Source organism: Peromyscus leucopus, chromosome 13, assembly GCF_004664715.2.
Source record: "Peromyscus leucopus breed LL Stock chromosome 13, UCI_PerLeu_2.1, whole genome shotgun sequence".
Lineage (NCBI taxonomy): Eukaryota > Metazoa > Chordata > Mammalia > Rodentia > Cricetidae > Peromyscus > Peromyscus leucopus.
The window spans coordinates 41,274,332-41,289,208 of record NC_051074.1 but is presented as its reverse complement, the minus strand read 5'-3'; the positions used below and the strand labels follow the sequence as shown (position 1 = coordinate 41,289,208).

The window sequence follows — 14,877 nt, the reverse complement described above, 5'->3', positions numbered from 1 at the left end:
GATTTTCCTTGTGTGCACACAGACTCTAGGAGAGAAGGATTTCAACTGGAATTAACTGGGAATGCTGAGGAACTTCCAGGCCACCAAGGGGACCCTGGAAACCGCAAAAGTGATAGAATATCAACTTTCAATGTCTAGATTATACAGAGTAAGAAAGACTTCTATCGCCAACAAAACAGGCAGAGTCGGCATTGTCTTGTTGATTGTGGTATCTTTTTGTGGCATCCATTTTGGGGCCATCTTTTTTTGTTTATTTATATGACTTGCCTTAATGAGACATGAATCCGTTCCATAAGATGTCTCTGTTGCGCACAATGGTAACCCAAGGGTCAGTAATAATCTCACAGTAAGCAGTAGTGCCTAGGTTTACTGGAATGGGGATCAATGTCAGGGGCATGTCTTACGATTCAGAATGCAGAAAAGTCTGCTACATAGACAAAATGGGTGTGAGAGAGACAGGAAAAGGGAGAGGAGATGGGGAGGAAGAAGCAAGATGATGGAAGTATTTAAACTTATGGTTTAAATGATTATCATATTTAAACCATGATAGCTTGACTATATGAGCTAGAGTGGCTGAAAGATAGTAAGAAATGGGGAGTGTAGTTAATAACAGAGTAACTGTTGCTCTTTACAGTTGTTCAAATCTAATATCTATATACATATACATACAGATATGCACACACATAAGCACAGGGAGAGAGGAGAGACAGACAGACAGACAGACAGACAGAGAGAGCTTATAGGCTGTCAGCTCACACCTCTTATAAAATTGTTATTGTCTTTCAATCAGAAGAATCATAAAGTAAATGATCTCTGTGAAACATAAAACTCCATAGATAAGCTCTCTAAAACATGTTAAGGAAAAGGATTTTCCTACTCAGGAGAGAGATTTCCATAGCTCTGATTTTTCCAAAGGTATTCGTGTGGATGAGGCATCAAATGCAAAGAGTGTTATAGATCCGTGTTTTTATTTCCTTGATTCATAAAATTGAAAGATCACATAAAATACTACATTATTTCTTAGTAAGTGAAGACTGTAAGTTCAATTAAGAGAGTTACCAGGGCAGTAAATAAATGCCCAAGACCTTAAGGAATTTGCAATGTCTTAAAATGAAACTATGATTGAAAAGTGCCCAAGAAAAGAACCTGCTTGAGATAGTATTTTAATTGGAAAAGTACTGCAAACCCCTTCCTGTTTGGGAGATCCCTCAATCAATGTGAAACATATTTGTTTAAATTCTTCATTATCTGTCCATTGCAAATCTAAATGAAGTTACCTTTTCCAAATCAAGGATGTGTGTGAGCAGTTGGCTGCCATTGAAAATGTCTGTGCCCATTCCTTCTGAATCAGAACTTGGTCTAGGAGGTAATGTGGCTAAGACAGAAGAAAGGACATATTAGAATTCTAAACATACATGTATACACACGCTTGCAAATGGACACTCACATAGGATTTCATAGCTATGCTCTCTAACTTCATGTGCCCCACAGCAAGAATGTGCTCATACATGTCTATCCCATGAACATTTCATGCTGGCAAAATTGCAGGCATTACAGGCTTTTCTTTCCACATAAAATTGTCACGGCTTTAGTCCACTCTTCTTTTTTCCCCCAATCATTTTGATGCCATTTGTATTCAGTCCAGTTTCTGTCATTAAACTTCATCACCAGTATTATTGCCCAATAAACGGAATCATTTCTGTGCAAGCTTAGAGGATTGAGGTACCCTGACCAACTCCATAGATCCATCATCTCCAACATCTGTTCCAAGGATCAGCCGGTGCACATCTGGTGATAATGGTCTTTCTTTTTAATTACCCAATTGGGATGCTGAAATCTGCTTAGGATCATAAATCCCTCCTCCCCAAAGTAGTTTCCGAATGATATTTTAGATCAAATAAATGGGATGAAGCGATTAGTTTAGACTACAGCATTTTCTAATTAAGAAGTTCCTGAAGTGGCCTTGTCTAAAACTATTTACAATGTGGTAGAGATTTCTGAGTACCGAGTATTACTTGACTAGGGGTATAGATTCATATTTATACCATTGATAGAAAGTATGTTGATTTTTATAAATATTGGGCACAAGTGTTTGTTATCCTCATGACAGCAAATCTCAACATTTAAAGATACCAATAATGTATTTCAGTAGGGCCTTTATTTTAGTGCCTATAGGGCTGAAGAATTTACCATCTGATTGCTCTAGACTCAAGCAATCTATTTATGAGATTACTAGCCAGGAGGAGAAGCATAATCTACAGCTACTGAGCAAAGCAGAGCTTACTGAACTGTGAGACTGTGAGCTCATTTCTGCTCTGCCTTGACCTACTCCACCAGATAGTCACAGATCACTCATAATAGCACTAACTCCTAGAACACTGTCCAGCATGTTCCTATGACATCATGCCTGCACTTCATTGGGTTGGAAGTGTTACTTACCATCATAGTTTTAAATATTCAGATATTCACATTTTTATTTAATTCTTTATATACTTATAAATTTATTAAATTTAAATATAATTTCAAATCTTTAAATATTTAAAGAAATATGCTGCTTCTTTTTCCCTAAAGGAGCAATCAAATTCCAAAAGACAAGGAACTTAAACTCTCTGGGCTTCATAATCTTCACCTGTTAAATGGAAAGTTTGGACAAATCTCTGAAATACTTGCCAATAATTTTTGTTACTGGAAATTCTGTCCACCCCAGTTCCATTCATCCCTCAGGTGAAGTCCAGACTCAATTCTGGGATTTGATGTAATTCTCAACATCTATACTTTTTTTTCTGTAGAGCATTTTGGTAAGAATTTAATTGCTAATCATTCTGAAGAACTTTGCATAATTATACTGCCATACACAGGCAGCCTTGGGGAGTCCTGTCCTCCCTTATGGGCAATCCAAGCATTCCATCTTTATTTGAAAATCTGATGTAAAAACCTTCTAAAGATTATCTTTTTTTGCAGACTGTTCCAAAGGTCTATTCTAAGCCTTATAGGAGAGAGCTGGCTTACCCAGTGATGTGTGACTTCTTTCTGGAACTTGGGTGCTCTGGAGTGATAAATTGCTGTCCCTCTCTGGGTTGGATGACTTTTTCGGAATTTCACTAGAGGAAGAAAAAGTAAGAACTCTCTAACTTTGTCCATATTAAGTTCAGTTAAACAAAGCAATGTATCATACAGCAGGTTCAGGGGCTCCAAGGACTTGCAAAGTTTTCACCTCTTTCCTCAGATATTAAAGGATGGATTTGCCTAGCCAGTGCACCAATGAACACATAAGGCTGCCTGCCAGGGAAACTTTTGTTCAGTGATGATGGACTAGATGAGATTTTAAAGTAGTCATTATTATTTTAATCTTGTAAAAGGAACTTACTTGAATAAAGCATTGTAAGCAAACACTGACAAACACTTATGGCATTTTTTTCCTATTGAAAAGCTGGCAGATCTTAAATACGGGAGTTTTGTTTTGAAGATAGAAAACAAGGCCTGCTTGTTTGTCAGCAATTAATAAAAAAAAAAAAGTTTCCTGCATTTAACTATGGATGGCATTTTGATTCAAAGGGAACTAGTACTTACAGCTAGGTTCAAGGAAAAAGAAAAGAATAAACATTGAATAAGATCTAGCAGGTGCCAGGAACATACTGTGATTGATGCCATTATAGGTGACCAGGTACAGAGGGATAACATTAAGCCACATTTCCAATTCCACCAAATGTGACAATGTAGAGACAACAGTATTGTGGAGCCCAGGGATCCCAGGCCGTATAACCACACTAGCTTTTGGAAGAAAATATTATTGAATTTTCCCAAATTTAGTAACCATCGTTTTAAATGCATTCCCTATATTGACGTCTAGTACTAAGATGCAAAAATAACTACAACAACAAAAACATGTATCTTCCACTTTTTCAGTAGTGAGGATTGAGCTTAGGGCTTCAGGCATGCCTGTTGTAGTCCCCTTGGTTTCCTAGTAGCCGTACCCAGCAGGACTGCATAAGAAGTTGATTGGACCACGGGCCTGGGTACCAGGTGTTTGTAAGGGTCTCCACTTGACTGTAACTAGCAAGGGGGAGGTCTTTTGCTCCACCCCTGGGCATTGTTATAAACGGACCTTTGGAATAAAGTCCTGGGCCCGGTTGGATAAGGATCCAGGCCCACCTGAGTCTGTCCTGTGTTTTTCTCTGTTTCTCTCCCCTCTATTTCTAACTAAGTCTCTTATCCCTCATTCCTCAAGAGTCCCCGGGGTAAATATGGTGAGGGCTGGTCCCCCACACACACCAGGCCAGCATTTGGCCAGTGAGCCATATCCCTAATCCCCAAAGTGGAAATAGTTATATTTTCTTGAAAATTAGATACAACTAAAAATAAGCGCCTAAAATAGATTTGTCTATTCTATAAACAGAATACCTACATTGAGATAATTTTCCGAATTCTAGGAAGTTGGTGAATTTTGCATAGTTGTTTATGAAAAGCATAATTAAGATACATAAAGATGGCAAGAAATTCTACTTGTAATTGTGTTTCAGCCAGACTCGTGTTTTATAAAGCAGACCTTAGCAATTTATAATTGGAAAAATTTGTTCAGTGGTGGGTTTTGTTTTGGTGGCTTCTTTTTATAAAAATGATGAGAAGAAGTAACATTTGTTTCTATTCCCCAGTGTTTTTCCAATATTCTCCTTAAAATGTAGTGGTTGCTCCAAAAGTTCTGCATTCTTAATGTACCTTTGAATTATTCATGACCATGACCATATTCCCCTAAATCTTTTTACATTCCTTATGCTATTTGGATGGAAAAGCCATTCCAATGAAAATAAGAACTGACCTGAACCTTTTCCTTCTCTCTCTCTCTCAAAAAAAAAGTGTTAGAAAGTTGGGGAAAGTTGGATTTACTTTTTTTTTCCTTGACATTTTTTCCAGTCCAGCTTATAACTCTCTAAGGAAGATCACTGAGTATCAGCACATTTTGAGAGATGGGGGGAGGGGGCCCTTCATAAAATTTTAAGTACCAGGGACAGGGAAAAGAATCTGGGGAGAATGTGGAAGATCAAAATAGCAATGAAGAGGCAACGAACAATAAACTGAATAATAAGTAAGAGGGGAAAGGGAGAAGAAGGTGGGCAGCTAAGAAATTGTGGTCTTGGGGAAGCAAGGCTTCTTCTGGCACACAGAGCCAGGCTACCCAGCTTCTCCTGTCGGTCAACAGCCCTGACTCTGCTTCTGCCCAGAGGGCAGCCCCTTCCCTTTGTAGCCATCAGCAAAGCGAAGGTTCCAGAAAGGAGCTGTGGAGGTTCTGGTTCTAAGAAGATCTCCCCTAGACCAGGAAGAGACACAGCTGCCCATTTCCTTTTAGGAAGCTGTGCTGTGGGAATGTAGAGTTGGAATACCATATGTGCCTTGCTATTCATCCTCTGGAAAAATCTCCCCAGTTTTATTTCATATCGAGACTATAAGTCAAAACAAAACTTCTGTCAAACAATTTTGTTATTCAAACCACTAAAGGGGGCCAGAGTCAAGCCAGTCTTCCTGAGTTGGTGGAATTCGAGCTTTCTAATGAGCTTGATTAGAGTTACAGGAGAGGAACAATGTCCTCTCTGTTACCTCTCATAATTGATTCGTGCATATTTATATGCAGCACCTTCTCCATTTTAGGTTGTGACATCTTGGATAGTGGGGAGCAAGCACCATGTCTCACTCACCTCTACATTTCTGACACAGTCCACCTAGCCTTGGACTCTTAGATCTGGTGGCTGACTGAACAAAGAGGCAGTAATACTGGAATGTGAACCAAGCGTACTGGAGCTAGAGGAAATTCTAGAAATTCTGATTCTGTTTCTTCCTAAAAAGATCTCAGACATCGTTTCCCTCATCTGCATGCTAGGGACATGAACTAACTTGCAATAGGTGAAGTGTGTATCTATGGGAACTCTCATCATAGGCCCCCAAGTCTGCAGGCATCATTGGAGAAGGAAATACCCAGCTGTGGGCATCACAGACATAGACATATAATCACACCCCTCACTAGCCATGCTCATCATTAGCTCAAAAACATTTATCACATTTCTGTTCTGTATAGTCATAATGGGAAAGTCCAATAGAAAAAATCAAGGGTTTTAATACATTCGTGGGAGGAGCTAAGCAAGGACATGAACAGGGGATGATAAGAAAATATGACTGGGCCACTAAATTGGAGCTATCATTGGTCACGTTTGTAGAGCATAGCCCTTAGATTCACATCCTTAATCTGAGTCCTTGTTACCTGATTTTCCTTCACTAACTACTCCACTGGCTCTTGTCCAAGAATGCCTTTACTTGCCTCCCTCAGAGGGCATTTGACAATACAGTGACTGGAAACATAGTCAATTGTCACAGCTGCAGACGGGATGTGCTTGGTGCTTAGTAGGCAGAGACTCCTGATGACGCTAAACATCCTCCAACACACAGCACAACAGTGAATTCTCTGTTCCAAGTATCAACCATGCCAAAGCTGAGACACACTGCAGGAGACTGTGACAACTGAGTGATTACTCACGGAGAGCTGATCGCCCTTTACACTCCCCAGAACCAACCTAGGAGACTTAAAGCTCCTATTCAGGAGCTCTGAATAGGTGTAATGAACTCATCTAAAATCTATCTCATATTGGATGTCTCTGGGAGTATATGAAAGCATTATGCAAAATGTAGATGGCCTCTGAATTTGACACATAGGGCCATCTATCTGATTTGAGAAAATTTACCCTTGGAAGTAAGGCAAGAATGTCTAGCTCACATTAGCAAGTGGTCTGTAGCATTATTTAACGGACTTTCATTGGTCTGAGCTATGTGTACAAGTACCACAACGTTGGTTGAGGGCTTTTCCTCTAGCTTACCAGAGACTTGGCCTCTGTGGCATTTATGAAGAAATCTTTGGAGCAGAGCTCAATAAGAGAGATATTTTGTATTAAAAATTCCACTCAGTTATGATGAAAACTTAACTCAGAATAGATTTGACTTCTCAGACATGTCTACCAACAGCTACATTTGGGAAATGTCATATATATATATATATATATATATATATATATATATATATATATATGACATCATAATAGGATTTCTGCCTTTACACCGGGTGCCAGTGTTTCCTGTGAGAGGGAACGACTACCTGGATAGGTACTGTCTGTGTGCTGTGCTGAAGTCTATCTGTAAAAAGCACTCCTACTAGGAAAGAGACATATGGCCCAGCCTAGAAAGAAGATTCTGACTTTCTTTTTTTAATCTCTAAGGGTTAGTTAAAATTTTATAAGTATTTCTCATCTTTTCCTCAGAATCATAATCATATGTAGTGACATCTGGAAGAAAAATGTGCTGTAGGCCTGCGTCTGATCCATGTTCCACCTGCCATTCACCACTGACTTAACTACAGATAAGGACTCAAGACAATGTAACAGCCATGGAGTCCTTCCCAGTTACTCCATACAGTTGTCCTTCCTAGCGATCCATGAACAGAAGCCATTCACTGAAAAAATTGAATTGTTTGAATATCAGATATCTCTGATTCCATTCTGACCTCCATGCTTCAAGTATAATCCCTGCTTGTACTTTGAGGTCTTTCTCTTCTAGGTCAACCAGTTATTAAAAAAACTAAGATTTACAAATTCCTTAATATGTTGACATGTCCTAAGGTTTTAATATTCATTGGAAAAACTTTGGATTTATAATATGTAACTAGATTAAGTAGACGCCTAAGAGGTTTTGAAGGTCCCCTGTTGAGTGGATGAGGAAATGTGGGAGAGACAGAGGAAACATGGGAAATAGAGAGGAGGAGGCATCAATGTCTCTATAATGTCAACATTCAGATGATTCTACCTAGACATAAAATGGACAGATTCATTTGGCAACTCGGTGAGAAAATTCATGAAAATCACAATCAAAAGCAAAACCATTTGCTTATCTCACCATGATGGATAACCCATGCCTCCAGCTAGTTTTCTAGGGGTGTGTGTGTGTGTGTGTGTGTGTGTGTGTGTGTGTGTGTGTGTGTGTTATTGAGGCTCGAGCCGAGGACCTTGGCACGTGCTAGGCAAGAGCTGATCATCCACAGAACTTGACAATATCTCCTCAAAGACTCCTGGGAGGATTCTCCTGGCATCTCCCTACCAAAATCTTCTCCCAGTCTAATAATACATTCAACAGCGATTTCCATCTTCTTCATGTTTTAAGGAAGCTGTGTGACTAGTCACCATTTATATCTAATGTTCTGGGCATAGTGAGAGCTGCAAACAAATATTCATCGAATTTACCACATTATGTGATCATTTGACTGTTATTTTGTCTCTCTGCCTCTTTCCTCTGAGGTTCTAAATTCTTGTTGAATGTGAAATGTGCATTAATTCATCTCTGCATCTGCAGGAGCTTAGGTTGTCTGGAGCACACTTTGTGTTGTCAATGCTTTCAATCTGGATGAATGACTGGCCTATGGGACAGCTAAGGCATCCTTCCGGTTTGTTCTTAGAGGAATGAATTTTAACCTTTATTTTAGCACCAACTCCACTTGAAATGCCTATAGTTTGAAATTAAAACAACATAAGAACTATATATCTTATTTCATCTCTACAGTTGAACAGGGACAGCTATGTATGTCTTCTAACTTCCTTATCTTACATTTCCAGTGTTCTCAGATTCATTTCAAAACTCAGTTATTTTTCTAAAACACACACACACACACACACACACACACACACACACACACACACACAGAGAGAGAGAGAGAGAGAGAGCCCTGAATAAATTGCATTAGCTAGTTTTCCAGTTCTGCAGGAGCCTTCCAGTAGGACCAAGGACATGAATTCACAAGCCATGGGTCCTGGAAAAGTACAGTCAATAGCAGGGGTGGAGTCCATAGAGGCAGATCTTCCTTCCCCAGCATCTCCAGGAATGCTGAATCACTTCTCCAAATCATGACCCTGTGAGCTCTGAGGGGGTGATCTTTGCCCTTCACTGACTGTGTGAGCAATGGCATGGGCCAGCGGTTCCCACTGTGTGATGTATTCTTAGATCTGTGGTGGGAAGCTCTCCATTGTGCCGGAGAGCAGGAAACTCAGAAATACCACCATCTCTTTTGCCAGACAGCTTGTTACAGTTGATGCTGAGTTCAGCATCTTTGTTGTTGTTGTTGGGTTTGTTGTTTTTTTTTTTTTTTCCTTTCATGGTGAAGCTAATGCCTAGAGGAGTATGCATTTGATACAGAAAACTCATGCCAACTTCAAAATCCCATCAAAACACTAGACCACTGGCCGGGCAGCAGAGACTGCAGTGTGATTATAGCTCTCGGAAGAGCATCTATTAAAGGCAACATCGCGGGCCTCCTTTGATGGCACCAAAGGTGTCATTTATTTCCTCTCTCCCAGAACAGAAGAGCAAGACTGTTTGGGGTTTTAATGAGGCTTTGCTGGTGAGTCTTCCTTCACCAAAGGGAAGCAATTTAGGAGTTTACCCAGTAACCAGGTGTCTGTTTCATTGCATGGCTGTATAAAGCATAAAAGTTAATAGCATGCTGAGAAATACCATTAATACAATTTTATTATTGTATATAACTTCCTAAATTAAGCTCCAATTAATTGGTAGTTCAGGAAAATACTGAATGTATAGCAATATGCAGTGAAGTAGATAACTGACCTGGAGGTCAGAATACTGTTTGAAACAGCAGATGTGGCCGATTCTCATGTCACTCAACTGCTTCTCCATGCCCTGAGGTGTCCAGCTCTATCAGCTGAACTTTCCTCTCCTCTAAATGACCTTGCTTTCCCCCATCTCAGCATCACTTGCTATGGCTCTTCTAGAAACACCGCCTTCCAGATGTTCACATCTGCATTGTTCTGTGGTGATATTTTATTTATGCACCCCAATAAACCTTATCTGAGGATCAGAGGAAAAAGCCAGCCACTATATTTAACATAGAAGTCAGGAATGGCAGCCCTTAATCCTAGCATTTGGGAGGCAGAAATTTATCTGGATCTCTGTGAGTTCAAGGCCACACTGGTGGCACATGCCTTTAATTGCCTGCACTAGTTAACTATAAAGGTCTGGAGGTCTGTACAGACAGACAGGAAGTGATAGAGCTGGGCAGAAAGAGGAAAGTGATGTAGCTGGACAGAGAGAGGAAGTAAAAGGGCAGAGACAGAAAGGCACAGAGGCATGGGGGTATACAGGAGGTAGCTCTCTCTGGAGGCTGAGGAGTTGGTAAGTGAGGTTGGCTGTGGCTTGTCCTATTCCTCTGATCTCTCAGATAAGCTTTATTGGGGTGCACAAATAAAATATCACCACCTTTTGTTCCTCCTTGCTCTTGTCGATCTCTACCCAAATGGCACTTCCTAGCAGAGGCCTTCTCTTGCTATGGGATTCAATCCCTAGCTCTCAGCTTCTACTTCCTCCCTACTTTATGTTCTTGCTGACATACTTATTAAGTCAATGCTAGTCATTATTTAATTGTCCACATTTTGCTTCTCCTTCTACACATTAGAATGCAAGGGACAGGAGGATTTTGTCTTCTCTACCACTGTGTCACTCAGAATGGTGTCTGGCCTCTGGAAGTATCATCATCGCTATTTGTTGAATAAATTAATAAGCAATTGAGAATATTAGAGTTGTTTTAAGCACCAAACCTGATTAACTTACTATACCAACAAAACCAGTGAGAATTACCAACCCAAAGCAACAATTGTGTGTTCCACATTGTTTCTCACGACAATTCTTGACATGTTTAGTTTATGCTAAAAAGGTTTTTAATTTATTAATTTTCTAAAATTATCAGTCATGTTATAGGATAGCCAAAATCATGCTGATACCATTGAATGAGAAACTTTGCTATGTGCCAAGGAATTTAATACTCAAGTTTGAGAACCAAATATCTCTAATCTTTTCTTCAGTGAACATTAAAAAAAAAAAAAACTGTAACAGTGTTATCTCAAAATTGATTCAAAATTACAATATTGTTTGCAGTTCTCTTGACAGGTAGGCAGGCTCCTGGGCATCTCTTTGAGATTAGATTTCCAGGAAGAAAAACTTAGGTTGTAAATGATAATGCTGTAAACGGTCTCTATTGTCTATCTTAGATCTTCAGCTGCTTCTCACATCATAAAACAGGACATGAATTAACCCCCATTTAAAGGTTATTGTTTAATTACTGTACTTTCAACATTATTACTCTGCACTTTGAGATCTTCGACTTTCTCGTTTGCACTTCCTGGGTTTTATTATAACTGGAAGGACCACATAAGGGGATAGAAATGTGTCATTCTTCCTGGAGTTGAGGTCCCTGCAATCTGCTTTATGCCTGTGATTGAGTCTTAGGACGATGTGTCACTGACGAGGGAAGGAGGGACAAAGAATCTTTGAGAGGAGAAAGGTAGAACTGCCTCTGCCATCCATCTTAACAAGGAAAATTTAAGTAGCTAACTGACTCAAAATAGATTGGGCTCTGTCTTTTATAACGATGGGACTTCAACTTATACTTCACTTTGCTCTCTCACCTTCACATCCACCGGTACAGGAAATAAACTTTCACATGTTTCTAGGACGGATACACTGGTTATTTCATAAGGAAAGGAAACTGATCTCTCCCAAGTACTCAGCGTGCTTGTGAAGTCCCCTACCTGTCCTTAAACAGTGCCGCATCGATGCCCTTTCTGCGGAGCAGATCTCGTGGTCCATAGGGAGTGTCTTTGCACTTGGAGTCTGTGTCGCACAGGAGGGTCTGGAGGAATGGGAAGAACCCAGCACTTGGAAGGTTTCGAGGTGCGAGGTAACCTGAAATTAAATAATAAAAATGACATCAGTGTGACAGGCGTACCTGGGGAGGGAAAGAAGAACAGTCACAGCTGTATTCTGTAAAATTGCCTTTTGAGTAAGATTGTCTGGGACCTCGAAATTAGTCCCACCTCAGCAAATAACACTGGCCTAGAGAGTGTTTTTGTTTGTTTGTTTGTTTGTTTTTTAACTTTATTTTTCTAGATGTCCTAAAATGAATCAAAGAACTTAAAAATGCCTGCTGTCCTATGGGCTCTTCTACCTAGAGTTCATTCTAAAGATTCATTTTTAAAAGATTCGTTCGATTATTTTTAATTATGTGTATGGGTATGCTTGCGTGTGTGGGTATGTGCATATGGAAGCAGGGACCTGCAGAAGCCAGAAGGGGGCATCAGGAGCTGCAGTTACAGGAAGTGGGTGCTGGGAACGCAACTCAGATTTGCTCGAAGAACAGCAAGTGTTTTTAACCACTGAGTCATTCCAGCTCCTCTAAAACAGTACTTGAAGGTCGCTTCAAGTACATCTGCTAGAGTGTTTAAAATAAATCTGTATGTCCATATGAAAAAAGATTATGCAACCATTGAGCATGACAATTGGAATGGAATACATAAAGTTTATAATGTATTCCAGAGGGAACAAATAAAAAAACTATATACTTTAAAGTATTACAAACAGGGTATTCAAAGCCCTTTAAAATACGTAATCACTTATTATTAAAACCTGATGAATCAGACAAAAAAAAACATGGCCTTTTAAATTTGAGTGATAAGTCTCGTGTGAATTTCCTTTCTTCTTTCTCACTGTGTGTTAGCTTTCCCACAATATCTAAGTCTAGTTTTGTACTCAAATGAGTAGAGATGCAACCAGCTTTGCAGATGCTGAGAAATGGTTTAGTCTCCTCAAATTTGGCATTTTAATTATTACATATAATGTTCCTTTCCCCTTTGTTTAAAAACCCAGGAGTAAAATTATCAGCAGAGTTGACAGACAGCTTACAGAATAGGAGAAAAGTCTTTGCCAACTACACCTTAGAGAGGGGGTTAATACATAAAAGATGTAAAGGGCTGCAAAAATTAAAGACTGAAAACATAAAGTTGCCAATCAACAAATGGCCAATGAAATGAAAAGATATCTCTCAAAAAAGCCCCCAAATGGCTAGCAAATATATATATATGTGTATATGTATATATACATATATGTGTGTGTATATATGTGTATATATATGCATGTGTGTATATGTGTGTATGTATATGTGTGTATATATGTATATCCTTTAGCTGGAATGCAGATTCAAACCCCTTTGTGACCATCTCTTATCTAAATCAGAATGGCTACTGTCAAGAAAAAAACAAATAATAACAAGTGCTGGTAAGTATGTGGAAAGAGAAGGACCTCATCTGCTGCTGGTGGGAGTGTAAACTAGTGTGAAATCAGTATGGAGGTTCCTCAAAACATTAAAACCAGAACTACAGTACTACCCTGCTGTGGGATGTCTTTCTGTACGCTGTGACTATGTGTTGCTCTGATTGGTTGATAGATAAAGCTGCATTGGCCTATGGCAGGGCAGGATGGAGCCAGGCGGGAAAATCCAGGAGAGATAGGGAGAAGAGAAAGGAGAGTAAAGGGGAGAGGCCAAACCACCATCCAAGGAGCAACGTGTAATGGGACGTGGGTAAAGCCAAGGAACACGTGGTGATGCATAGATAAATAGAAATAGGTTAATTTAAGATGAAAGAGCTAGTTAACAAGAAGCCTGCCATAGGCCATACAGTTGGTAATTAATATAAGCCTCTGAGTGATTATTTTATAAGTGGCTGCAGAACCTTGGGGCTGGGCAGGACACACTACCCAGTTAAACCACTCTCCGGCATGTACCCAAAGGACTCTGCATCCTACCCCAGAGACACTTGTGCACCCGTGTTTATTGTTGTACTATTCATCATAGCAAGGAAATGGAACCAGCCTAGATGCCCATCAACCGATAAATGGATAAGGATAATGTAGTTTATATGCACAAAGTATAATTTTATTCAGCTGTTAAGAAAAATGAAATTTGCAGGAAAATGGATGGAACTGGAAAGTCTTGCATTAGGTGAAATTGCCCTGTCTCAGAAAAACGAAACTCACATGCTGCATTTTGTATGTGGATCCTAACTTTGAATGTTTCTATGTATGGAGATGAGAGGTTATAAGAGCATGTAATGACCATGAAACTAAATAGGAGACCATGAGGGGGACTAAGTTTGTTGAGAGGGAGGAGCAAAAGGCATTTGCATTCTGAAAGTAGAAACGAAGCTATGGGGGGGGGCAGGGTACGAGGGAGGGAGAAGAAGCGAGAGAGGAAAAATAATGAAAACGAATCTTGCTTGAAAAATGTCATAAGGAAACATAGTATTTTGTAAAGTAACAAACACAAAAGTAAGCGACATGAATGAATATGCAGATTCCCTGCCCCCCTCCCCAAATTAGCCATGAGCCGTGGTGGTGAAGGACTGATTTTAACAACTGCTTTATAAAATGTGCTGGCTGGCGAGGCAGTTGGCCAACTGTAGAATACCAGTTCTTTCACATTTAGGCTTGATATTAAAATGCGAGATTCCTCCTGTGGGAAAAGACGGGAGACAATGAACTTCAAAAAAAAAGACAGATTTTATAATAATAAGGGAAATTCCAAACTGGAGACTAGAAAACAAAGCCTTAATCTCCTCATGAATCTGCTTTAAAGGGGTATCGGCGCAAGTCTGTTTTCGTTTTAAAGAGAAGGCAATGAACTCCATGGTGAGCTCACCATGGCCGTGCATTAATTTGAGAGCAGAGAAGGTGATGTGGAGAAATGTGATCTAAATGACCTAAAGACAGACCAGCGGAAAGAAAGAACCGGAAACAACAGAAGGCGACATAGAAAAGCTGCCCAGAAGGAAAGTGAGAGGGTTTTAAAAAAAAAAGAGAGATTTTTGGAAAAGCTGTGCTGTTGACCTTGAAGATGAAGAGTCCAGGAGTGAGCTGCCTATAGAAAAGACTAGAAAAACCAGTTCTTCTCCAACAGCTTGAGAGACACGAAGGCCTGCTCACACCTTGATCTTGAGCACACTGGGATCC

General features: G+C 39.8%; 1 protein-coding gene across 1 annotated transcript in view; it reads right to left on the bottom strand.

Moving 5' to 3' along the window:
• Positions 1–14,877, bottom strand: part of Abca12 (ATP binding cassette subfamily A member 12) — a 165,477-nt gene that overhangs the window by 99,339 nt on the left and 51,261 nt on the right. The window contains exons 3-5 of the mRNA XM_028870100.2: positions 11,625–11,778; positions 3,010–3,101; positions 1,278–1,375 (exon numbers count right to left, since the gene is read on the bottom strand). Coding sequence (XP_028725933.1) covers positions 1,278–1,375; positions 3,010–3,101; positions 11,625–11,778 — 344 coding nt within the window. The remainder of the gene's footprint in view (positions 1–1,277; positions 1,376–3,009; positions 3,102–11,624; positions 11,779–14,877) is intronic.